The sequence below is a fragment of the Canis lupus genome, chromosome 12 (genome assembly GCF_003254725.2).
Source record: "Canis lupus dingo isolate Sandy chromosome 12, ASM325472v2, whole genome shotgun sequence".
Lineage (NCBI taxonomy): Eukaryota > Metazoa > Chordata > Mammalia > Carnivora > Canidae > Canis > Canis lupus.
Genome location: NC_064254.1, coordinates 12,872,776 through 12,899,352, shown reverse-complemented (window position 1 = coordinate 12,899,352; position 26,577 = coordinate 12,872,776). Strand labels below are relative to the sequence as shown.

Below are 26,577 nucleotides of genomic sequence, written 5' to 3'. Positions count from 1 at the left end.
GACGCCTTCTTTTTTCTTTCCCTTTCTTAATTACTTGGTCTTATTTTCTTTTCTGGATTTTGTTGGGGATGAGCTTTGTGTCCCAGGGGCAAGAGAATCAGCACAGAGGCATGCTGATGCTAACCCAAGGAGTGGTCAGACACAGTTGTTGGCAATATAACCACCATGTTTTCTGCTAGTTGGTCCAATGATGTGTATGAAGAAAGCACGAATGTACTGTGTTCTAAACCTGCTTCATTTACTCTGGCTATGTCTAGAGATATTGTTTTGACAGGGAAAGAAATCATATCTCGTGTCTTGGGCATTTTGAGTGTCAATCTGCACCCCAATTCTCTTTCCACTTTAAGGTTTTAGGAGACCAGACCTGCACCCCCCATTAGCCAACCAGAGGGTCTCCTTGGCAGAGCAGACTGGCTATGAAAATGCCGAGTCACTGACTTGACTACAGAGGGTCACAGCCCATCTATATACAGTTGACTTCTGTTCCCATCTTTTTCTCCAAGTATTTGCTTCTTATCTGATTGATGAAAGGCCCTAAGATTCAGGACTGGTACTTACTGAGCTCTCGTTCTGCATGGTTTTGTGAACAAAACATCAGAAATGGGGAATGGAGTTGCAGGACAATGTACCGAATTACCACTGGCGATCCAGCCTTCACATCTTTCTGACATGTACCAAATGAATAGTAGAGAAAAATCTCAAATAGTATTAATAAAATGAGAACAATTTTACCAAATTAATGAAAATTTCATACCTGCATTCTACCATTGATTTGAGAGCATCCTTCAAAAACTAAATTTAATTGAATAAAACTGAAGGCAGGCTGTCTACCAGTAGAATTGCATCAGTATTAAGTTCCCTGAATTTGGCATTTGTATTGCAACTGTTGGGAGATCTTGACCTTCAGAGATACATATTGAAGTATATAGTCTATAGGAGTAAAAGGTTATGACATCTGCCACTCATTCTCAAATAATTCCACAAAATAATAATAGCAATGAGAGAGAGGGAGAGAAAATGCACAAATTTTGACAAATGTTAACAATTGTAGATTCTGGGGGAAGGATATGTAGGTAGTTGCTCATTGTATGATTCTCACAACTTTAAGTTTGAAAATTTTCAAAATATAAAGTTAAGAAAAGCAAAGCACAATGATTACTCATCAAAGTCAAACATTTGATTTAGAACAGTCACACTGACAGAAGTGGTCAATTGGAAGAGGCTCTCCAGACTACAGTCAGTGCATGCTCTGTGGGCCTCTTTCTGTTCAGGGTTGTCTTGGGGAATCCAAAGAACCTGTGAATAGAGGCATGGAGTTAAAGGTTGTGCTCCATTATAAGACTAACCATGAAAAAAATAAAAAAATAAAAAAAATAAAAAAGACTAACCATGCTCAACCAACACACTCAACTAGCGATGCCTGGCCATGATTTCGGCCCAAGGAACCACGTTGGGGTAAAGGACACCATCCACTCTGGGAAAGGCTTTGCCTTCTCTCCTCTCTACTGCAAAGCCTCTCAAAAGCCTCTTCTGGGCTTGCCTTCAGTTTTTATACTATTCTATGAAGGTTCTTTAACCCACCAGCAGGGAGCAAATTGTGTATCAAGGGGGACGCTGGTTGCCAATTGTCAAGCTCCTCAACCTCTCTTATCTCATTCTTCAGCCTGTTGGCCTTCTCCTTCACCCAGAAAGGCAAGCTGTAGGAAGAAAACAACCCTGAGTTTGAGTTTGTCCGATGCAAAATGTACAAACACTTTCAGCACATAAGGAATTACATCCTCCAAAGTAAGAAGTCCTCCAACTTAGGACTGATGACAAAATAAAACACCGTGTTAGTTTTCAGCATTTGTCTCTCTCCCAAAGTCAGATCTCTTTTCTGCCCTTCTCTGCCCAGAGATCTGACCCCTGCAACTTGCATCACCTTGAACCCATCATATGCCCCTACCTTTGAGCTGGGCTTGGCTAATCCACTGGAGGCACCAGCAGGAGACCAGAAAGCAGGGAGAAGTTGGGTGAATTTCTCACCTAGCTCCTCTACTCCCGTTCATATCCTGAGGTACCCCAGCTTTGGCAGTGGCTGCATTTTCCACTGCCACAACCTCTTCCAGAAAGTCTTTTTCCATCTCCTGCCACACTGAGCAACAAGATCACTCTTCTTGCTGTTCAGACCTGGGAGTGGTAACAACTTCCCACTGGAGAGAGCCTCTGACTGCTTCACCCTTTCATGTAAGTTCCCTCAACTGTTTATACATCTGTAAACAGCCCTTTCATTACGCTCTCTTCAGAATCCCATCTGAGTGTGCTTTGTTTTTTTGTTATGGCCTCAGCTAATGCAGACGCTTAGCCTCCTCCCAAGTCTGTAGAGATTTGAAAGGACATATGCTGGGCTACACTGCGTATGTTCCAAGAGTTACCAGGAATTGTGACTCCTGATGAGTCAGAGAAAAGAGATGAAGAATCATTTCATCTTTTGGCAGCTATAATTTTCATACATCTTGGGAGAAATGCACCATGATTGGAAAAATGCCCCAATAAATCTGCTAGTGATGAGGAAGTCCCTGCAAGCAGGAAACAGGGGATGACCACATGGGTAATAGGTGGGAGTCAAGGGTCTCATGTAAAACTGACAGACCAATAGTAGAAGCCCAAGTAAGACCGGTAGGATCTTACTTGGGCAATATAGAAAGATTCTAGCATAAAGAATCACTGGAACAAAACCACAAGCTTTCCTAAACATCAAAACAAATAATTTCTTTAACTTTTGTTGAAGCAATCAAAACAGTAAGCCTCGTGGTAAAAATAATATAATATGCATAATAATTGTAACAAAATATGATAGAATTGAAATCAAATATGTCAAATCATTAATTCAAATTATCTTAATTCACCTATTTTTTTAATTTTTTTTGAGAGAAAAAAACACAAGTGAGTGGGGGGAGGGGCAGAGGGAGAGAAAATCTCCAGGAGACTCCCCATTGAGTATGGAGCTTGATGTAGGGCTCCATCTCACAACCCCGAGATCATGACCCAAGCTGAAATCAAGAGTCTCAGACACTTAACCAACTGAGCCACCCAGGTGCCCCTCCATTCACCTATTAAAGAAAAAAAAATTTTTAGGGTGGCTCACAAAATCAAAGTCCAATTCTGTGTCTAAAAGACAGACCTAGGGGCACCTGGGTGGCTAGTTGGTTGAGTGTCTGCCTTCAGCTCAGGTCATGATCCTAGGGTCCTGGGATCAAGCCCTGTATTGCTGAGCAGGGAGCCACCTTCTCCCTCTGCTGCTCCCCCTTGCTTCTGCTCCCTCTCTCTGTCTCTCTCTCACTCAAATAAATAAATAAATAAATAAATCTTTTTTAAAAATAAAAAATAAAACACAGACCTAAAACAAAGTGATTTGAAAATCTAAAAACAAAAAAATGGGTAAAAGTATATTAGTCATATACAAACAAAACAAAGTAAGAGATGTAATCTTTATATCCAGCAATGTATAATATAGGACAAAAAGCATTAAATGAGAAAAAGAAGATTTTTTTAAAAATTTAATTACAGTCAGTTAACTTACAGGGTTATATTCATTTCAGGTGTATAATTTAGGGATTCAACAATTCTATACATTAGTCAGTGCTCATCATGACAGGTGCCTTCTTCAATCCCCAGGATTTGCTTCACCCATCACCCCACCCACCTCCCCTCTGGTAACCACCAGTTTCTTCTCTACAGTGAAGAGTCTGTTTTGAGTTTATCTAAAAAGAAGATATTTTTATAATGTTAATGGCTACAGTTAACAATAGAGACAGAAATATATTAATATTTGCACAACCATTTTCAGTCCAAGCTAGGTCAAATGAACAATTTTAATCAAAAAGATAAATCTGGGGCACCTGGGTGACTCAGTCAGTTAAGCATCCAACTCTTGGTTCAGCTCAGGTCATGATCTCCTGGTTGTGAGATCAAGACCCACTTTGGGCTCTGCTCTCAGTGCAGTCTGCTTCAGGTTCTCTCTTCTTCCCACTCACATGCTCACTCTCTCTCACTCTCTTGCACATGATAAATAAATAAATAAAATATTTTTTAAGTAAATCTTCTGGGTATGTATCTAACTTTGCATCTTGATGAAATAGACCACCTTCAAATATATAGAGAGACAATCCTCAAATTAAACATGGTCACAATGAAGAGTTGTTAAGTTTCATAAAATAAAAATAATGAAAACAACATTTTCTGGTCATTAGATGATAAAAGTAAAAATGAATTACAAAATAAAAATCAAAAACCTCTTTCACTTGGAAATTTTAAATCAAGTAATGTTTTAACCAAAAGAAAGAGACCAAAACAAACTGCAGAATTCTTCAAAAAAATAAGGATAATCTAGGGTGCCTGAGTGGCTCAGCCAGTTAAGTCTCCAACTCTTGATTTTGGCACAGGTCATAATCTCAGGGTCGTGGGATTGAACCCTATGTTGGGCTCTGCACTGGGCATGGAGCCTGCTTGGGATTCTCTCTCTCCCTCTCCCTCTCCCCCTGCCCCTTCCCCCTACTGTCTCTCAAAAACAATTTAGAAAGATAGATGATGATGATAGGTAGATAGATAAATAGATAGATAGATAGATAGATAGATAGATAGATAGATAGATATAAAAAATATATATATGGATAATCTACACATCAAAATTTATAACATATAAGCAAAGCAGTGGTCAGAGGCACTTTCATAACCCTTAGTATAGATATTAAGAAAAATTTAAAAATTAATTAAATATCCCATTCAAAAAATAGAAAAAGAAGGGCACCTTGCTGACTCAGTTGGTAGAGCATGCAACTCTTGATCTTAGGGGCATGACTTCAAGCCCCACACTGGGTGTAGAGATTACTCAAAAAAAAAAAAAAAAAAAAGAGGAGTGCCTCAGTGGCTCAATTGACTAAGTGTCCAACTCTTGATCTCAGCTCAGGTCTTGGTCTCAGGTCATGGGTTCGCACCTCACATTGGGCTCCAGGCTGGGTGTGGAGTCTACTTTTAAAAAGGAAGAAGGAGGGATCCCTGGGTGGCGCAGCGGTTTGGCGCCTGCCTTTGGCCCAGGGCGCGATCCTGGAGACGTGGGATTGAATCCCATGTCGGGCTCCCGGTGCATGGAGCCTGCTTCTCCCTCTGCCTGTGTCTCTGCCCTTCCCCCTCTGTGACTATCATAAATAAATTTTAAAAAAATAAATGCAAAGGAAGAAGGAGGAGGAGAAAAATAAACCAAAATAAGCAGAAAGGAGGAAATCATAACAATAGAAGCAAAGGTTAATGTTTTAAAAACAAAGAAAGAGACAATATGTAAAAAGAATACTAAAATTTTTAAAGCTGCTTTTAAAAGAACATATACACAAACAAACCACTATCTAACCTAATGAGGAAAAAGGGGGATAAAGCACAAACACACAAAATAAATGAAAAGGGGAAAACAACAAGTGAAAGAAGAGAGGAAAAAAATTTTTAAATATTTTATTTATTCATGAAAGGCACACAGAAAGGCAGAAACATAAGCAGAGGGAGAAGCAGGCCCCCTGCAGAAAGCCTGATATGGGACTTGATCTCAGGACCCCAGGATCATGCCCTGAGCCAAAGGCAGATGCTCAGTTACTGAGCCACCCAGGTGCCCTGAAACTTTTTAAATAATAAGACTTTTTGGAATAAAAAATAAATTTGAAAATGTAAAAAATTGATAATATTCTAGAAAAATTAAATATATGAAGATCTTGAACATAGATTTTGATCTACGTGTTGAAGAATAAGTATGTTCCCTCTGTACCCAGTTTGTTGAAAGTTTTTACCATGAAATTTTGGCGAGTTTTTTCAAAAGCTTTTTCTGAATCTGTTGAGATGATAATGATTTTTATCCTTCATTCTGTTAGTGTGGTAGATCACACTCATTGACTTGGGGACATTGGACCATCTTGCATCTCTGGAATAAATTCCACTTGATTATGGTATATGATCTTTCTAATGTACTGTTGAATTTGATTTGCTAATCATTTGTTGAGGATTTTTCATCTATGCTCATCAGGGATATTGGCCTGTAATTATTGTTTCTGGTAGTGTCCTTGTCTAGTTTTGGTATTAGAATAATGCAGACCTCATCAAATGAGTTTGGAAGTGTTCTCCCTCTTCCACTTTTTTAGAAGACCTAGAAAGAATGAAATTAACTCTTCTTTAAATGTTTGAGAGAATTCACCAGTGAAACCATTTGGTTCTGGGCTTTACTTTGTTGGCAGGTTTCTTTTTTGCTTTTTTTTTCCTTTTTTTTTTTTTTTTTTTTTTTATGATAGTCACACAGAGAGAGAGAGAGAGAGGCAGAGACACAGGCAGAGGGAGAAGCAGAATCCATGCACCGGGAGCCCGACGTGGGATTCGATCCCGGGTCTCCAGGATCGCGCCCTGGGCCAAAGGCAGGCGCCAAACCGCTGCGCCACCCAGGGATCCCCCGTTGGCAGGTTTCTAATACTGATTCCACCTCCTTACTAGTCATTAGCCTGGTCAGATTTATTTCCTCATAATTCAGTCTTGTTAAGTTGTATGTTTCTAGGAATTTACCCAGTTGTTTCTAGGTTGCCTAGTTGTTTAGAGTATAATCTTTTTAAAGATTTTATTTATTTATTTGAGAGAGAGCACAAGCAGAGTGAGGGGCAGAAGGAGAAGCAGACTCCCCACTAATCAGGGAGCCCAATATGGGGCTCGACCTCGGGATTCCAAGATTATGACCTGAGCCAGAGGCAGATGCTTAACTGACTGAGCCACCCAGGCACCCCTGGAAAGTGAAATTTTTTATACTGATACATATCGTTTTCTAGGTCTAAACCCTACTTGGGCAAATAGCTGAGGTTCAGAATGGAGCTGAACTTAAAATATGAAATCAGAGGAATGATACTTCCCCCCAAGCATGAGACTATTCCGATGGGTTTTTCTCTGCCTCTTCAAACTCTACCATCCTCCCTGGCTGCATTCATTTAAGCATGGGTCTTTCTTTTCCAACAGCTCTTAGGTTTTAGAAATCAGGGACCCTGTCTTTTTTCTCCAATAAAACTCCCCATAGTGCATACCTAGCACAACACAGGGCCTCTGGCAGGCTGTCCATTGTATTAGCTGAAGACGTGGGCAACCCAGCTGCCAGACTCCATAGTACTTGCCCTCCAAGTGTCTCACCAAAAACCCTCCATACAAACTGCCCACCCCTGCTGGTGTGTTAAAGGTCCTCTGTGTTGGGTGTCTATGAGCTCCTCCATAGGAGAAAATTATAAATAACTGATGACTTCGTAAAGATCGGTTAGTATAAAACACGGTGAGAGAACTCACGTAGGAATTTGTGGAAGAGGCTCAAGTGGAATAAATGTATCATATTTCTTTTCATAAGGCACTCTGGAAAAAAAAAAGGCAACCATAACATTGGTACGGCTTCTACTTCTATCATTGTATTCAATAAAATGTCTTATTTTCTGGTTTTAATGGCCACCCATGGGCTTCAAAACTGTAAAGCTATAAAGGTGATAATTCCTATTTTAATTTTTACTAAACATGCTTAAGCCAAACATGATTAGTTTTTAGTTTTTTAAAACATTAATGTAATATGCCAACTCTTTTCTTTTAACCTAATGAACCTCCCTTTCTCCTCAGTCGCTTCAGTCTTAGTTCCAAGTGTACATCAATCCAATCAGAAGTCACTAATAAACAATCTGATTCTGTATGAAACTGAAAAGTCTTCAGATTTGTGGTGACAACTAATAGGGGCAAAATTAACAACCACCTTTTGGTAGTCAAGATCCTGTGTATAATTTCAATTACACATATGCATGTGTACAGACACTAAGGAATGAGAGATGAAAGTTTTTAGGAATTATCAGCAACCATGTTTTGTTGGAATCTACTCCTTATGAAATATACCTCATATATAGTACAGAGAGATTCAATTCCTTTAAAATTAGTGAACTAATCCTGGCATTCACATACACTTACATGGAGAAATTCACTGGTGGGAGAGTTGATCCTGTTTTGTGGAAGTCTTTACTCTGTTCTGGGTACATATATGGGTTATCTCCTGGAGTTAACGTTGGTATTCCATTCCTAGGATCAATATCTGTGAAAGATATTTAAAAACAAGATCATAAAAAGGACTGAAGGCAATCCAAAGATATGCTCTATAGATATGACAATGGAAACGAAAATTTCATGTTTTATTACGAGGTACATATTATTATGCTGTTTGTGATTGTCTTGCCTTGAGAAGACGAAAAGTGTGCTTGAGAAACGCTGTGTTTGGGAGATTTTCCAGAAAGTGTCATGATTACCTCACCCTGGGAAAGAAGAATAGCTTAGGTTCAGATGGGATGTTTTTTGGTTTAAAGTGAACGGTGAATCAAAGGTATCTGCAACGAATGAGAAATCTGCTTAAAATCTGAGCATTGGTGCACTTTGAATCCCTGTGTCCTATAAAGCTTAAGAAGAAACTGTAATTAGACTCTGCCTCTCTGACTGGATCTCAGAAGGAAATTAGCTAATGAGGAAGAGCTATAGAAGACAAAAATTATATTTTCAGGCCAATTTCCTTACAACCCATAACCACAGACCACATTTTGTTCTTCCATCTGTGACAACAAGTTAGGTCTTTAAGGAACTCCACCAATGGCCTCATCATAGCTAATGGGTTAGAGTCAACCATTTATGAAACATATTTTGATTGGGTTTTTTCTATAATAAATGTGTTGAATTTGGCTCTGATCATGATCCTGGGGTTCTGGGAATGGCCCTGAGTAGGGCTCTGCGCTCAGTGAGGAGTCTGCTTCTCTCTCTGCTCCTCCCCCAGCTCGTGCTCTCTCTCTAATAAATAAATTAAATCTTTTCTAAAAAGAGAGAGAGGGATCCCTGGGTGGCGCAGCGGTTTGGCGCCTGCCTTTGGCCCAGGGCGCGATCCTGGAGACCCAGGATCGAATCCCACGTCAGGCTCCCGGTGCATGGAGCCTGCTTCTCCCTCTGCCTGTGTCTCTGCCTCTCTCTCTCTCTCTCTCTGTGACTATCCTAAATAAATAAATAAAATATTTAAAAAAAAAAAAAATAAATAAAAAAAAAAAATAAAAAGAGAGAGAGACTTGAGAGACATTTTAACTAATCACTCAGTGTGGATCTTATTTGACTCCTAATTCAAACTATAAATATGTTTAAATTTTGTCATTCGTGAGGCAACTGAATGTTTGAACACTGAATATTTAGTGACATTAAGGAATTATTCACTTTTTAAGATATGAAAATGGTATTGTGGTCATATTAATAAAAATAATCCTTATCTATAAGAGGTACACACTGAAAATATATACAGATGCAATTATCTGATGCCTGGAATTTGCTTTAAAATAATCCCTGGAGGAGAGGGATAAAAACGAAACAAGATAAGCCGCATGTTGATAATTGCTGAAGCTAAGTGATCAGGTAATATTATGCTCTTCTCTCTAGTCTGACATATGTTTGAAAATGTCCCCCCAAAAAACCTTTCCTTTGTAATAAAGGTAAAATAGGGATTATCAGTGGAGTTAGGGGAGAAAATATGTCATTCAGGAAGAAGCCTCTCAGAAACTTCAAATATAAAGACAATACTCCATTTGTTAAACGGAATAAGAAGCATGCAAGTGATTGTGATAATTTATTCTGTATACTCAATAAATATTTCACAAGTATACCTCTACATTCATTTAGTATGTATAAAGACCATAAAACAAAGGAAGGAAGGAAGGAAGGAAGGAAGGAAGGAAGGAAGGAAGGAAGGAAGGAAGGAAGGAAGGAAGAAGGGAGGGAAGGAAGGAAAGAAGGAAGAAAAGAATAAATAGAAGGGTAATAATAATAAACAAAATTCAGGATAATGTTTACTTTGAGTTAGAAGGGAAGTGATAGGCTAGGGTTAGGATTTGAGTCAGTCATGATCATCCCATTTATTTTTTTTTTTTTTTTTTTTTTTTTTTTTTTTTTTTTTATTTATGATAGTCACACACACACAGAGAGAGAGAGGCAGAGACACAGGCAGAGGGAGAAGCAGGCTCCATGCACCGGGAGCCTGACGTGGGATTCGATCCCGGGTCTCCAGGATCGCGCCCTGGGCCAAAGGCAGGCGCCAAACCGCTGCGCCACCCAGGGATCCCATCCCATTTATTTTTTATAAATACTTGCTGCTGGCCCATTTCTAGGCAGTGAGACACAGGTGGAAGGAAGGCTCCTAAGGACCATATGAGAAAAACTTCCCTTCATTCTAAAAGGGGAAGGCAACAAGAGAGATTCCTCTTTTTCATGTTTTGAAATATAGGCATGATGCATGGAACTGCAACAGTTCTCTTGTGGCCATAAGATGACAAGTGTGAAGACAAAAATTCAACACAACTTAGAATAGCAACACAGAAAGACAAAATGAGTCTATATCTTTGATGACATCACTCAGCAACCAGTCCATATAGGCCACCTAGATTCCAAAGCTTCTTGTTAAATATATAATAAATATCTTTTGATTTAAGCCTGTGATAGTTTGGTTTTCATCTTACCGTGACCAAGAGCTTCCTAAGTACTCTACAGCTAAACTTAGTCCCTTCCTGATTTTTCTCAGTTGTTTCATATTTAAATAAATCATTTCTGTTCTACCGTATGGCTGCATGTCAGTTGGGAGTGAGAAGGGTGTGTCCAACAGGCTCATATGACGTCGGGGCTTTGGTGGAAAGCTTTGGGTCACTGTCCGCAAACCACACTGGTATCTGATACCCACCTTATCTCTGCTACTCTCTGAAGGTTGGCATTTTATTTCTGTTGTCTGCTAAAATGTGTCATCTAGTCTGATCCTCAGGAAGCCAGCCTCCTCCACAATGAATCAGGTGAGGCATAAATCTGTTCTATGATCCCTGGCCTGATAGTCCCCAGTGCACCATACGGTGATCTCCCAGCATTTCAGTTGTGAGACCTGGGCAGCTCTTCTGGCTTGCCCTCTTCATTTCATCCTTTCTCTGTGTCTAAACCTCCTCTGTCTTCATGGGGCACAAATGCAGCTGTTCTTTCACATCTCCTGGGTGGGTGAACCCCTGAGGCTGGTTTTCTGCCCAAACATTGCCCACAGCTCTCACTACTCTGTTGCTCAGTCAGAGCAGATGCCATTCACTCTGACGCTGGAGGTCCTCCCTCAACCACACTCTGAAGCAGAAACCCCAGCTAGAGCCACATCTGATCACCTACTAGATTTTGGTGTCAGGAATCAAGCAGGATGCAGGACTCCTCAAGGCTCCCACATCAGTGACCACTCTCCCGTCTCCCTTAAAAAGGTTTCTTGGGCATCTCTATCCAAACAAAAGCTTTGATCTTCAAAACTATTTGCCCCTGCTACAAGTTTAAAGGTCTGTTTTGAAACTCAGAAATGAGAACTTTCAGGGACGCCTGGGTGGCTCAGCAGTTGGGCGCCTGCCTTTGGCTCAGGTCATGATCCTGGGATCCAGGATCCAGTCCCGCATCAGGCTCCCTGCGAGGAGCCTGCTTTCTCCCTCTGCCTATGTCTCTGCCTCTCTCTCTTAGTCTGTGTCTCTCATGAATAAATAAATAAATCTTAAATTAAAAAATAAATCTTTAAAAAAATGAGAACTTTCTCTTTTTTTCTCTTTGTATTCCTGCCACAGCAATACATTCAGCAATAGCTGCCTCCTATACAGGTATTTCTAGAGAAAAATGTGCAATAATGGTCCATTGGTACTCAGCAACCCTAGGATCTTTTTTCTTTTTGTAAATCTATTTTCGGTAGGTTGGGACAGATAATTCACCATGTTACAAATATATATATATATATATATATATATATATATATTCATCTCAATTACTTTTAATATAATAAGCTATGAAATAAAGTGTGCACTTCAGGCTAGGGTTTATGGGATATTTTCCTTTTGAAGACTATAATGCACAATTTAAATACATATGATGGGCAGCATCCAACTGAAACAAAAATTATTTTCTTCAGACATGAATGAAGGTTTCTATTAATAAATAGCTGAGAGAACTTATCTGAGGACTTAAATGTCACATTAGCATTTTCTGAAATTCAGAGAAAAACAAAAATGTGGATCAGCATATGTTGGGAGTTCTTTGCCAAAAAGTACAGTCTGCCAACCATCCTTTCTTCACTTTCCTTTCTTCCTGGCTGCACTAGAGTGACATAGTGACCCCAGAGAGCTGACACCAGCCACGGAACATTGGGCCTGCAGAACCCAACTCAAGAGAGTATTTTTAGGCATGGCACAGTCAAGGTCCAGGAAGAAAATATTACCATATTTCTTCCTCCCAAAGCACTTGTCCACTATTCTCTCTGATAGAGACCTCCTGTTGCCAAGGAAGACTCCATTAAAGAAACACTGCTTTCCAACATGGTAGGTGTGGATATTGCTGCTAAATCTCGGGTAAAATGTCCACTCAGGACGATGCCCATCTTCTGCAAGACATCAGAAATCCTTCCATCAGCATCTCTCCCAGCCTCACATAATGCAATTAAATGACAGAAAAGTTGTCCCAGGGAAACTCTGACTGTACTGTACTTTATCAATGTATATAATTCCTTGCTTCCACATCAGGGTCAGGGTTAATCTCTGGGGGATTAGGTTCCAAAAGGAAGGGAAGTGGAGAGAAAGGTATCTAAGAGGCCTCTTTTTTTTTTCCTTTTTACCCACTCATCCAAAAATAAAGCCAATTTTATGGTTGGAAGTGATATACGGAATGGGAAGCTCAGAGAGTTTTATAAGCACCTGTGATCCAACCTTCACTCTGATAAGCAGATAGGAGAAACAGAAGGCCCATCAACCAGGGAAAGGCCAGGCCAACCATGGCAATTCCAAGTCTTCTGTGTAAAATGGGTAGGTCTATATTAGCCACCTAGATTTATATGTATTCACACAGAAAGAAATCCATGATCTCTTATGTACTACTTTCCACTAGTGCAAATATGGTTATATATATACTACAACCTATATATACATAAGTACATACATATACACAAAATTCCTCATGGCTATGGGGAACAATGGGGATACTGCTGGAAAACACTGGAAAAGGGGTTTTTATACTCTAAATATTATTTTAAAACTTTGCCATGGTACTTTTATCATTTTTATATAAAGCCATGTCAGTTTTGAAAAATATATAATGATAGCTCTGCAGCAGAGTCACTGTAAGAATTAAGACAAAATGTGTCAAACACCTAGCACTTCCTGAGTCTTCAGTGAACAGTGCCCAATAGTCTGGCAGACTTCTGGAAAGCCCTGGACATGCAGGCAGGCAGAGGAGGTGCTATGACATACTCACTTGTCTGTAATTTAAGCAAGCTGAACTCCTCAGGATATTTATCCTTCAGGTCCTCAGGCAATGATGTTTCAGAGGAGTGAACAGAATGTGAGGAGGATTTCAGATCCAAATCTGCAGCAAGGCTGGAAAGAGGAAGAGGAACAATTAGATTATTCCATGTTCTTAAATGGGTAGTTAGAACCTGATTTTACACAGTTTACACTAGAACTACCCTCACAATAACGAGGCCTGCCCCTCCATAAATGTCCACATCCTATCATTTATTTACTCACAGTCTGATGGGACTGACACATAGTCAAAAGAAGCATCCTAAAAAACAGTGTGATGACTCTCAAAAAAATATAGTATCCCCATATAACCCAGTGATTTCACTCCTACCCAAAGAATTGAAAACAGAGACTCAAATTCTTGTAAACAAATGTTCTTTGCAGCATTACTCACATTAGCCACACAGTGGAGACCACCCAAATGTTCACTGGCAGGTGAACTGATAAGCAAAGAGTGACATTGACATACAATGGAATATTATTCAGCCATAAAAAAGAACGGAGTTCTGATATACGCCACAACATGAATGAAACTTTAAACATTGTGCTAAATGAAATAGGCCAAATACAAAAGGACAAATATTGTATGATTCCATTTATATGAAATATCTTAATAGGTAAATTTGGAGAGACAAAAGGTAGAGGTTAGTAGATTAGGATAGTTAGAGTACCAGGGTCTAGGGAGAGGGGAGAATGGGGAATCATTGTTTAATGGGAACAGTGCTTCTGTCTGGACTAATGAAAGTGTTTTAAAAATAGCAGTGAGGGATGCCTGGAAATCTCAGTGGTTAATGTGCCTTTAGCCCAGGGCATGATCCTGGAGTCCCAGGATCAAGTCCCACATCCGGCTCCCTGCAGGGAGCCTGCTTCTCCCTCTGTCTATGTCTCTGCCTCTCTCTCTCTGTCTCTCATGAATAAATAAATAAAATCTTTAAAAAAAAATAGCAGTGATAGTTGTGCAACATTGAAAGGTAATTAGTGCCAGTGGGTAAAAATGGATAAAATGGCAAGTGTTATGTTATATATAATTCACCCCAAATTTTTTTTTAAAAAGGAATGAAGTACTGATAATGTTGCAACATAGATGAATTTTGAAAACATGACAATGAATAAAAGAAGCCAGACACCAGGGCAGCCCGGGTGGCTCAGCAGTTTAGCGCCGCCGTCAGCCCAGGGCCTGACCCTGGAGACCCGGAATCAAGTCCCACATCGGGCTCCCTGCATGGGGCCTGCTTCTCCTTCTGCCTGTGTCTCTGCCTCTGTCTCTCTCTCCTCTCCGTGTATTCTTATGAATAAATAAATAAAATCTTTAAAAAAAAAGAAGAAGCCAGACACCAAAGATCACATATTCCATTTATATGAAATGTCCAGAATAGGCAAATCTATAGAGATAAAAAGTACATCAGTGGTTGTCTAGGGCTGGGGCGATAGGGGACATGGTGGGAGTGGCTGCTCAAGAATACAGGCTTCTTTTGGGGGTGATGAAAGCATTCTAAAAAAATTTTTTTAAGATTTTATTTATTTATTTATTTATTTATTTATTTGGAAGACAGAGTAAGTGAGGGAAAGAGAGCACATGAACAGGGGCAGAAGGAGAAGGAGAAGCAGACTCCCTGCCAACCGGAGAGTCTGGCTTGGGGCTCAATTCTGGGCCTGCAAGATCATGACCTGAGCCAAAGGTAGATGCTCAACCAACTGATCCACCCAGGTGCCCCAAAAATGTTCTAAAAACCATTGAATTCCACACTTTACAAGGGTGAATTACACACTATGTGAATTACATTTCAAGAAAACTCTCACCAAAAGATATGCATGTTTGATAAAACCATTAAATGGAAATGAAAAATCAATAAATATAAAGAGAAGAGGAAGACGTAATCAAAAAGCAAACCTAAACTGAAATGGTTGTAATAACAGAGCATTGCGTTTAGTGCTGAAGTTCCTGGCCATTAGGAAAAAACCTACAACAAACTATTTTTCAGCAGAGAAAGCAATCACTTCTGGTTTAAGTGATGTTGCATTTGACAGGTGGCCTCAGACAGTGTCTTTAGGTATCTGTTATCAAATCATGGAATATTTTCTTATAATATTACATCACTCTCATAGTTGAATAGCTTCCAAGCAACTTCATGATCCTCGTCTCATTTGCTCTTTGCTAATACCCCTATGAAGTAGGTAGGATCAATATAATAATTTCCATTTGAAAAGGAAATGGACCACAGAGAAGGTAATGCTAAAAACACACATAGACAGGGTCAGAGCTGGATCTGCAGTCTAACTTTTTTATGGTGCCCAGAAATCATAAACAACTATAGTACAGTAACTCACAACTCTTATATAGCACGATCTCTGGTTTTAAATTTTATTTTTTTTAATTATTTATTCATGACAAACACAGAGAGAGAAAGAGACAGAGACACCGGCAGAGGGAGAAGCAGGCTCCATGCAGGGAGCCCGACGTGGGACTCGATCCCGGGTCTCCAGGATCACGCCCTGGGGCCAAGGCAGGTGCCAAACCACTGAGCCACCCAGGGATCCTCTCTGGTTTTAATAAACATATGAATACAAATGTCCTTTAACTTTTATAACATGCAGATAGAGCAAAATTGCAATAACTCAGAGTCCCCCTTCCCAGTTCAGAACATACGATAATTTTAATATTCGGGTGATATATGTCTCACCTAAATATTTTTTAAAGGCTTTCCTAAACAAATTATATAGAAAAGTTCGCAAAGATAAAAGGAATTTTCCAAAAAAAATTTAGAACGAATAATGTTTGTTTACTCAACAAACATTATGGGATCCCTGGGTGGCGCAGCGGTTTGGCGCCTGCCTTTGGCCCGGGGCACGATCCTGGAGACCCAGGATCGAATCCCACGTCGGCCTCCCGGTGCATGGAGCCTGCTTCTCCCTCTGCCTGTGTCTCTGCCTCTCTGTCTCTCTCTGTGTGACTATCATGAATAAATAAATAAAATCTTTTAAAAAAAATTATCTAAGTACGTTTTGTGGCAAACACCATTCTAGACACTAGGAATTCAAAGATAGTCTCAGCCTTCAGGAGCTTAAGATCTAGGGGGAGAGGGCACCTGGCTGGCTCAGTGAGTGTAACATGAGACTCTCAGGGTTGTGGTTTCAAGCCCAATGTTCAGTGTAGAAATTACTTAAAAATAAATCTTTAAAAAATATATTAACATTGATTCTCTAAAAGGTAAAATTATCATGATTTATAACATTGTTTTTATACTTTCAAAATTTCTACAATGCACTTACTTTCATTATAACAAAAATTGTTTTTAAAAAAGGCTTTCAAAACTTTTTACCGTAAAGAAATCTAAACAGAGAAAAGCACTTACAACAAATACAGTTTTACAAATAATTGTAATGCCAGCCTTCCCCTCGCACTCTTCCCCTCACCCACTATTCACCAGAAACCATGTGTGTGTCCCCATCCTCAGGAATTAACCACTATCCTGACTCTGACTCTTATGGTAATCATGGCTTTGCTTTTCTTTAAGATTTACCACTACGTATGTATTCCAAAAAATATAGTTTAGTTTCGCTTGCTTTTGAACTTCATAATGACAAGCTTGCACAGGCAGCACATATTGTACGCCATGGAGTCTTCCAATCACTTTCCATGTATTTACTTATTTAATCCTCCAAACAATTCTATGAAATATTATCTCCATTTCATAGATGATAAAACTGAGGCCCAGGAGGTAATTTTCCCAAGTTCATACAGATGAACTTGCCAGAGCTAGGATTTGAACGTAAACAGTCTGGCTCCAGAATCCATGCTCTGGCCAAACATGACATGCTACCTCTCAGAATGTTGGGCTTTCTGGTCAGAATTTACCCCAATAGTTATGGTCTTCATTGCACCTTTACTTACTCTAGGTGAACAGACACTTTGCACGGGCCTGGAGGCTCACTCACACTAAGACATGTTTCAACAGAAGATGAGGGGCTGACCTTTCTGCCAGAGGGTGTTGTGTTGGCAAAGCATCCCTTAGATTCCAGAAAATCACTGTGTTTAGTACCTGAAAACACATCACCATTGGATTTCATTAAGGAAATGAAATGCCTACCCCTCCCTCTTGTTCCCTAGATTATATAAATTAGTTTCAAAAACTAACATTTATTGAGCAGTTATTGTTATTGTGTATTGGGGATCATGTTAACACCTTACACACATTATCCCATCTAATTCCCATAACGGCTCACAGACATAAGTATTGCTTATCCTTCCATTTCACTAAGGCACAGATGAGGTTAAGCAACTTGCCTAAGATCATACAGAAAATACACACCTAGGTCCAGATTTGATCACAGCTCTTGTGACGCTAATGTCAAAAATCCTAACTACTATGCTAGACCACTTGTCCCTCCAGAGTCTGCCTACCTTGAATTAAGTGGAAGAGAGAACATCTGAATCAAGCTATATATCTGTACATTGTATTGAGCATCTCAAGACAATATTCCAAAGGATTTATTCATGGAAAGACTGATGAATAATCCAAAGAAGTGCCATCAGAAACTTCCATGGGTTCCCCTCACACTGTAGTTGTCATTAATTTATATATACGTCTTCCCCACCAGACTTACTATGATGTCTTATTCACCTTCGCAGCATCCAGAACAGTGTCTGACACAAAGTAGATGCTCAACAAATATTTGAGCACATAAGTGAAAAAGAATTATAACTCCCCAAACCACTTTCAATTACAAATAAGGCAGTCCTGAAAGCCAGGGTTGTCAGCTAGAGAATCATAACTATTATCTTCACTCTGCTATACAATTACTGATTCGTGAAAGTCAATCTGTTCTCTCATTATTTTATAGAGCTGTGTGCCTGGCCAGTCACTTAAAAAAAAAAAAAAGTCAGATGAATGGTTATTGCATTTCCATATGCATAACTTTACAGAGCATAGAAGCTCAATAGATACAATGTAACCTCTAGGTATAAGGAAATTATAAAAAGTAGGAAGCAGACCTCTGTGACTCTCCAGTAATTTCCCTCCCCCCCGCCAGTATCCCCATTCTTGGGTTTTTCAGGGTATGGCATAGGGACTTCCTGCATCAAAATTACTTGGGAAGCCTGTTAAAAATACAGATTCTCAAATCCCATCACAAACCCACCGAATTAGAGTCTCCCTAAGTGAGGGCTGGGAACCTGCATTTTGAGTAAGTCCTCCTTCCTCTGCAGCAATTAGGCTCATGTTCTGCAGTGATATTGCTTCTCTTCAAGTCTAGCTCCACCACTGCATTCTATCCCATCCCACTTGCTGATTCACAAATGCACAGAATTTCTCGAATTTGCTTGGTTACGAGGATCACCCTGGGGCGCTTGTTCAACATACGTATTCCAGGGCTATGACCCAGACCTACAGGGGAAGACCTGGGTATCATTTTGGTTAAGAAGCATCTCAGTGATACTCAGAGCCAGGCAAACATAGGAAGAGTTATTCTGGAATATGCCACAGTACCTAGAGCAGTCCCAGGTAAAGGAAGGGTCAACAGATTGCTTGAGGTGTGAGTAGCTGGGTGAAGTGGAGTCCAGGGGAGGGGCTGAAAAAGACATGGAGCTATGAAGAAGAGAGCACAGGTTCCCAGTAGCCAAAGGAGCAACCACCCACCTACAAGCCATGAAAGTAGTGTCAACAAATGTAACATAGACCACACTCTGACCACAATGCAATACAATTAGAAATCAATAATAAAAAGACAGCCAAAAAACATCCATAAACTTGGAAACTCAAACCACACTTCTAAATATTTCATATAAAAGAAGACATGGTGATGGAAATCATGAAGTGCTTAATGGTCAATGACATAAGTACTATAAATCAAAACTTGTGGTTATCCAAGTAAAGCAGTAAGTAGAAACTAAAGCCTGAAATGCATTTACTGTATATCCTGTATTTCACCAAATATGAGGCACCAGCAATTCTAATAACATTAGTATTTTATGTACCACAAAGAACAAAGGCTGCCAATTAAACTGTGACAGAATGCTTTATTATATATTTATTGAATCACTCTCTCAGACTTAATTTTAGATTTTAAGCATGGATCATCCATGTGCATGTTCAAAGAAGGAAAATATAAGCAAAACAAATTGGTTCGTATAAGCCATTCTGAAACCTTGCATTCAAAAGTCTGATTACTGAATCACTTTTCAACTCAATCAGCTATGTCCACATTTTCCACCTAAATTGACCTCAATGCAACAAGTATGTGGGTGATGCAGCACTTCTTAAATAAGTGCTCCTCAAAGCCTCTGGAACATTCTTCCAAGGCACTGACACACCTTCTGCATTATTCAGTGCTCATTCAGCAAAGTTTCTAACAATGACTTCACATTTGCTGCTGGGCCCACTCAACTTCAGAGATGACAACTCTGAAAAATGTCCATGGTAGAACTGACTGGTTAAAAAACAAAGATTCCAGGGATGCCTGGGTGGTGCAGTCAGTTAAGCATCTGATTCTTGATTTCAGCTCAGGTCATGATCTCAGGGTCTTGAGATCAAATCCCCCGTCAGGCTCTGTGCTCAGCACGGAGACTGCTTGAGATTCTTTCTCTCCCACTCCTTCTACCACTCCTGCTGATACACCCTCTCTCACTGTCTCTCTTTCTCAAATAAATAAATAAATCTTTAAAAACAACGAAAAAACAAAGATTCCAAAAGTAATGAGCTAAACTTGCAATGCAATAAATAAGGAAAAAAAGAATAAGCCCCTCAAAATGATAAGAAAGGATATAATAAAATAAAAACAGAAATTAATGAAATGGAGGTGGGGGGTTGGGGTAACTGGGTGATGGACATTAAGGAGGGCACATGATATAATGAGCACTGGGTGTTACATAAGACTGATGAATCACTGAACTCTACCTCTGAAATGTCCAATTACTTGTTCAAGGTTACAGAGCTATAGAGTATAATTTATAAAATGTAGTTTGATGTTACAGTAATCAAGATGGTATGGCACTAACCCTAACAGATAAATCAAGAGAACAAAAGATAAAATGTACATAGAATAAAGTTTTATGTAAAAGTGGCATTTCATATCTTTAAGGAAAGAATTGATCATTCAAAAATACTGTTGGGGGGATCCCTGGGTGGCGCAGCGGTTTGGCGCCTGCCTTTGGCCCAGGGCGCAATCCTGGAGACCGGGAATCGAATCCCACGTCGGGCTCCCGGTGCATGGATTCTGCTTCTCCCTCTGCCTGTGTCTCTGCCTCTCTCTCTCTCTCTCTCTCTCTCTCTCTCTTTCTGTGACTATCATAGATAAATAAAATCTAAAAAAAAAAAAATACTGTTGGGGGCAGCCCAGGTGGCTCAGCGGTTTAGCGCCACCCCAGGGCGTGATCCTGGAGACCTGGGATCGAGTCCCACGTAGGGTTCCCTGCATGGAGCCTGCTTCTCCCTCTGCCTGTGTCTCTGCCTCTCTCTCTCTCTCTCTGTCTCTCATGAATAAAAAAATAAAATCTTTAAAAAAAAAACTTGAAATAAAGGATGTACCTGGAGAAATGATAATTGAATGTTTACATAATCTTAGCTTGGGGAAGTTATTTCTAAGATATCAAATACAAGCAAAATAAAGGAAAAGATGCATAGTTTTGAATGCATATACATTTAAAACTTCCAGGACATCTGGGTGGCTCAGTGGTTGAGCGTCTGCCTTTGACTCAGGGCGTGATCCAGGGGTCCAGGATCAAGCCCACATCAGGCTCCTTTCAGGGAGCCTGCTTCTCACTCTGCCCATGTCTCTGTCTCTCTCTGTGTGTCTCTCATGAATAAATAAATAAAATCTTTAAAAAAAAAACCTTCCATAGCAAACTATAAACTGGAGGAAAGTTTATAGCATACACAATAAGAAAAAGAGTTAACAGTTACAACAAATAATGAGTTTTTATAAATGTATAAGATGAAAATAAATACCCAAAGAGAAAAAAAATGGTTAAAGGACATGATTAGGTAATTCATTAAAACATACACACACACACACAAATAGCCCATACACATTTGAAAAAAAAATCCATCCTTCCTAATAATCAAAGAGATGAATTTAAAACAAGATACCAGGGCATCCCGGGTGGCTCAGCGGTTTAGCGCCGCCTTCAGCCCAGGGCGTGATCCTGGAGACCTGGGATCGAGTCCCACATAGGGCTCCCTGCATGGAGCCTGCTTCTCCCTCTGCTTGTGTCTCTGCCTCTTTCTCTGCATCTCTCTGTGTCTCTCATGGATAAATAAATAAAATCTTAAAAAAAAAAAAAACAAGATACCAGTATTTGCTATGAGTTTGCAAATACCCAACGTTGGCACAGCTTGGGGGAATGGCATTCTTGTACATTGCTAGTGGAAACATCTCCATCTTACTAAAAAGCACTCAGCCATATGCATCCTCCAAAGCCTGTGAGAAGTGCACTTCTGATGCAGTGGTTCTACTTCTAGAAACATATCTATGAAAAAGGTATGAAATTTACCTATAAGTGGTTGACTTTATTTTTTTTAAGATTTTATTTACTTATTCATAAGAGACAGAGAGGCAGAGTCATAGGCAGAGGGAGAAGCAGGCTCCCTGCAAGGAGCTGGATGCGGGACTTGATCCCAGGATCCGGGGATCATGCCTAATCATTTTTTAAAGATTTATTTATTTATCTTAGAGACAGAGGAGAGAATGCATGTGGGGGTGGGGGAGCAGAGGAAAGAGAGAGAGAATCTTGAGCAGGGCTCAGATTCAAGCCTTCTGTCGAGGCTCGATTCCACGACCCTGAGGTCATAGAGTCAAAGTCAAAAATCAGATGCTTAACCTACTGAGCCACCCAGGGCCCCAGTGGTTGCCTTTTCATAGCATGTAAACATTCTAATTATATTTGCTCTTAAAGGACTGGAGAGTTCACCAAAGCAAGAACTGGTTGCTATGGATTGTTGTTTTTTTTTTTTTTTAATTTTAGGACCAAATTTTAAATATATTACATAACCCTGAACAGCAAGCGGTGAAATCGTGTCTACAAATTTAGCATATTTCCTTGTTTGCTTAAGAAGTTTTGTGTTGGCAACTGTCTAGAAAGCGGCCTGTGGTTCCTGTAGCAGGCGAAGACTTGTCTGACAGGCAAGGCAGGTAGGAAGAGCCATCTCTCTGCTAAACAGGCAAAGAGCACATCCTCCAAATTGAACTGACTACAGGATCATTCTAGAAGTAACTAAGCCTCAAATCCAACCTGTAGACACTTAAACATGGCCTCCGGCTGCCTCTCCGCAATCCCTCAAGTAGAAGAGTGCTAGAATTGCAAGTCTGACCCCTCACATTCTGACAATGATGCTCTCTGGTTTTTTTGTTTGTTTGGTTGGTTCTGTTTTGTTTTGTTTTTTTAAGATTTTATTTATTTATTCATGAGAGACAGAGAGAGAGAGAGGGAGGCAGAGACACAGGTAGAGGGAGAATCAGGCTCCACACAGGGTGCCTGATGTGGGACCTGATGTAGGACCCGATCCCGGGACCCCAGGATCACGCCCCAGGCAGAAGGCAGGAGCTACACCGCTGAGCCACCCAGGGATCCCCCAACTCTTTGTGTAAACAAGTAATATCCAATTACTTCAAGCAAGTCCATTACCTCCCCAGCCCAGCTCCCATCACCTGCCCCACCTCTATCTAGCTCACTGGGCTGCGGTGATACCAAGCAGCTAGGGTACATCCTTCTTGAATTGATAAATGTTATTCAAATTCAATGTCCAGTAAGCCGAATGGTAGGAAACTCTAACAAGTTCGCTAAAACACTATGATTCAACAGAAAGGACCTGAGAGAAAGTTCTGGCAACAAGAAAGGAATTTAGGGAGAAATGGAGACTTTAGAAGAAAGTCTGTTTCTTTGGTACCATCTGTGGAATTCACGCTAATTATTTCCATTTCTTTAGGCAGGAATAACACCTTACATAACCAAGGCACTTTCACATACTTGTCATCACAGCCGATTTACACAATAGCATGGTCTGGCAGCAGAAAATAATACATTAAGCCAAGTTAGCTTAATATGGATACCTTTTAAACAAACACTCAGTTTCTCACTCCTGCTTATCTGCTCAACAAACAACCTAAGTGTATGTAGGACCGTGGTTTTTAACCTTTTTTTTTTTTGGATCACAGAGTCCCCTGAGAAGTAATGAAAGCAATGGGCTCTCCTTGCTGGAAAAATGCACATACACCCACAGTTTTGCATTCATCACCAACTGATTCGTGGAGCCCCTTCCTGCTCGAAACCCATGAACTCCATGTTAATCTGAGCTCAGATACGGTCTGCTGATGGGACACACCTACAGAACAGAAAAGGAAGTCATCCACCTTTGCTTGATGTGCTCTGAGGAATCTCAGGGTCTGGTGCTCTTCTAGTACCCCTAACTCAAAACCATGAAGCCCCTCTACCCCACCTTTAAAACAACAGCTCCCTCCATTACCTGAGCTCAACCTGGAAGCTGCAAAAAAAGTCTGGAGCTTAAAGTTAGAATCCCAATGCCTTTGTCTCCTTCACCTAGCCACATTGGGCAATTAATGGTTCTAACTCCTTCTGCTCTTCTGGTCTCCACCTCTGGGTGGGCCCGGGGAGTCATACTTCTCTCTCCATGCAAAGGAGAAGGAGGAGGAGGAGATTGGAGATCAGTAATACAAAAGACTGAGGACCAAGCAATGATCTGATGGGGCAGAGACAGAACATTCTACAATGTTCCCTTTTTGCAGCCTGCAGGCTACTCACCTATAAACGCCAACCTAGGCATATACTCATTCCAAGGTTTTCCGAGAAACTATGGCTGTTCCGCTCCATGATCCTGTTCTCTAAAGGCAGTGTGCCTCCAAACACCCTTCTCAGCCTTCAGAACTGATTAGGGAGCCACCATCCATTATTTAATTTAAACCTTTCCTTAAAGTATTCATACTTTCCACCTGAGCTGCCCCAGCCCATAAACAGTGCCACAAATATACTAATAGCTGAGCAAAGGGGGGGGGGGGGAGTAGTGGATGAAAGGGTATAGGTTTGGGGGACCAGAAGACTACTGTCAAATCTCAACTTCACCATTTATTGATTGAAGTCCTGGGCAACTCAAACCTCTGGCTCTCTTTATCATTAGTAATATACTCCTGGGGCCGTTATGAGATCCAAGGAGGTAATTTTGAGAATCTCAGCTTTGAGCTGCTACCTGCCTCATCAGATCTTGGCTTAACACAGAAGTGGGCTACTATTCAGGGAGTTCTTTCTATGTGCTCGCAAACTGGCCTGCCTTTAAATTTTAAGTGGTCTGAACTTCTCAGCTTTAGTATGCTTGGATCTGGGGACCAAATCCACACCCAGCCCTCCTGACTTCAACTCAACTGTATCTCTTCTCCACCACCGTCATGTCAGAGTCTCTTTTCTCTTGAACCTTCTCCAGCTCTCTGCTGCGTGTCGCTCTGCAGATGGAGGGGAGATGATAGTCCCGTGGAGAGCTTCCAGCGTGCATGGACTCGGCTATGCATGTGCTGATTTTAAGTATTAAAAGCAATCCGGAGACAAAGAAAAGACCTTTGTAAGAAAGGCATCCATCAAAGCAAAGAAAGAGAAAGTCCACAAGCCCTTGAAAAGCCCAGAGGGCAGGGCTGACGTGTGCATCAGAGCCTCCCTGCCGGTCTCCCTCTCTCCCTCTCCCCGGACTTTCCTCGCCCGGACGTCCCCCGAGTTCCCCTGGGGTCTGTCTCCGCCCGGGATCACTGCCCCGCCAGCCCCGGGTGCTTCTTCCCTTCCCATCCCCGGGCTTCCTTCCCCCGTTCCCCCCCTGCGGAGACCTCCACCGTCTGCGCTGCGAGACCAACGCACCACCCGGCGGGCGAGGAACCCGCGTGGAGCGCGAGGGCGAGGGGCAGCGGGGCGGCCAGCTGCGCGGGGCGGTGGGGGGGGGGTCCCCAGGCCCCCGGGGCCGCGCAGGGCTGTGCTCCCCGCCCCTGCCAGCTATGAGAGCTGCTCAGTGTTTCTGGTTTGTTTTTGTTTTTGTTTTTGTTTTTGTTTTTGTTTTTTTAAGAGTTGTGATTTTTCTCCAAGCAGATATCATTATTGGAACTGTAGCCTCTGGTGGCAGTTGAAAGACAGGCCCTGCACAAAGCTTGCAGATGCCTGTTCATAATTGGCATTGATTAGGCAAGATCACCTACCACTTTTCTGGGCCAGGCGCCCTGCTGGATGTTATCTTCTCTAAGCAGCCAGCTGCATTTTTCAAAATAGAAAGCTGAATTTGAGCAAGGACTTGCTCAAGGTCACCCAAAAAACTGAGATTCATTTCCAAGTTTCCTCCCTCCAAATCGACCACTCTTTCCATCATCCCGACTTGAATGTGTCTCTAATTCTTTCCAGCATCTAATTAATCTTGCATGGAAAATTTTTCCCCAAGTCTGGTTTAAGTCCCTCAATTCAAATTCAGACCTAATTTCTCCCTTGGTGAAGTGGAGAAAAAATTAGATTGTGTTTTTCTTCTTCTTTTTTTTTTTTTTTTTTTTTAAAGATTTTATTTGTTTGAGAGAGAACGTGAACAGAGCGGGGAACAGAGGGAGAGGGAGAAGCAGACTGTCCCCCTAAGCAGGGAGGCGGACAAGGGGCTCAGTCGCAGGATCCCATGATCATACCTGAGCAGAAGGAAGCAGCTCAACCTCTCAACAGATTGAGCCACCCAGGTGCCCCCATGTTTTCACTCTTAATAACAACTCCTTACCAGTTATAAAAGAAATAAATGGTCATTGTAGAAATCTTAGAAAATATAGAAAAGCAGATACCCAGAATCCCACAATCCTAATAAACCACTTTTTCTGGATATCTATTGATGTATATCAAATCACCCCCAAACTCTGGGGCTTTAAACAACTATCATTATTATCTCCTGATTATGGGGGTCGACTAGGCTAAGCTAGGCTGTTCATGTTTGGGGTCTCTCATGAAGTTGAAGCCAGAAGGTGCCTGGTGCTTCCCCATCCACGTCTGGTGACTTGTGTTGGCCATCAGCTGGGACCTCAGCTGCGGCTTTGGTGTACATTTCTAGCAAGTTCCATGGTAAGGTCAGTGGGACATGGCCTGGTCTTTAGCTCCCAATTTCCCACTCTGACGTTCAGGACTCCATTTCATGTTCACTGACCGGGCTCAGCTCTGAGAAGGGACAACAGATAGAAGGCAGGG

General features: G+C 41.0%; 1 protein-coding gene across 1 annotated transcript; it reads right to left on the bottom strand.

The window, feature by feature from the left end:
• Positions 1–1,152: 1,152 nt before the first annotated feature.
• SPATS1 (spermatogenesis associated serine rich 1) lies at positions 1,153–25,121 on the bottom strand. The gene is made up of 9 exons (XM_035697522.2): positions 24,754–25,121; positions 23,592–23,701; positions 17,358–17,425; positions 13,339–13,460; positions 12,311–12,472; positions 7,990–8,110; positions 7,333–7,395; positions 1,582–1,697; positions 1,153–1,296 (listed from the first exon to the last, which is right to left on the bottom strand). Exons 1-9 carry the CDS (start codon positions 24,878–24,880, stop codon positions 1,268–1,270), a joined length of 918 nt encoding a protein of 305 aa, XP_035553415.2. The 5' UTR covers positions 24,881–25,121; the 3' UTR covers positions 1,153–1,267.
• Between the last annotated feature and the right edge of the window lie 1,456 nt (positions 25,122–26,577).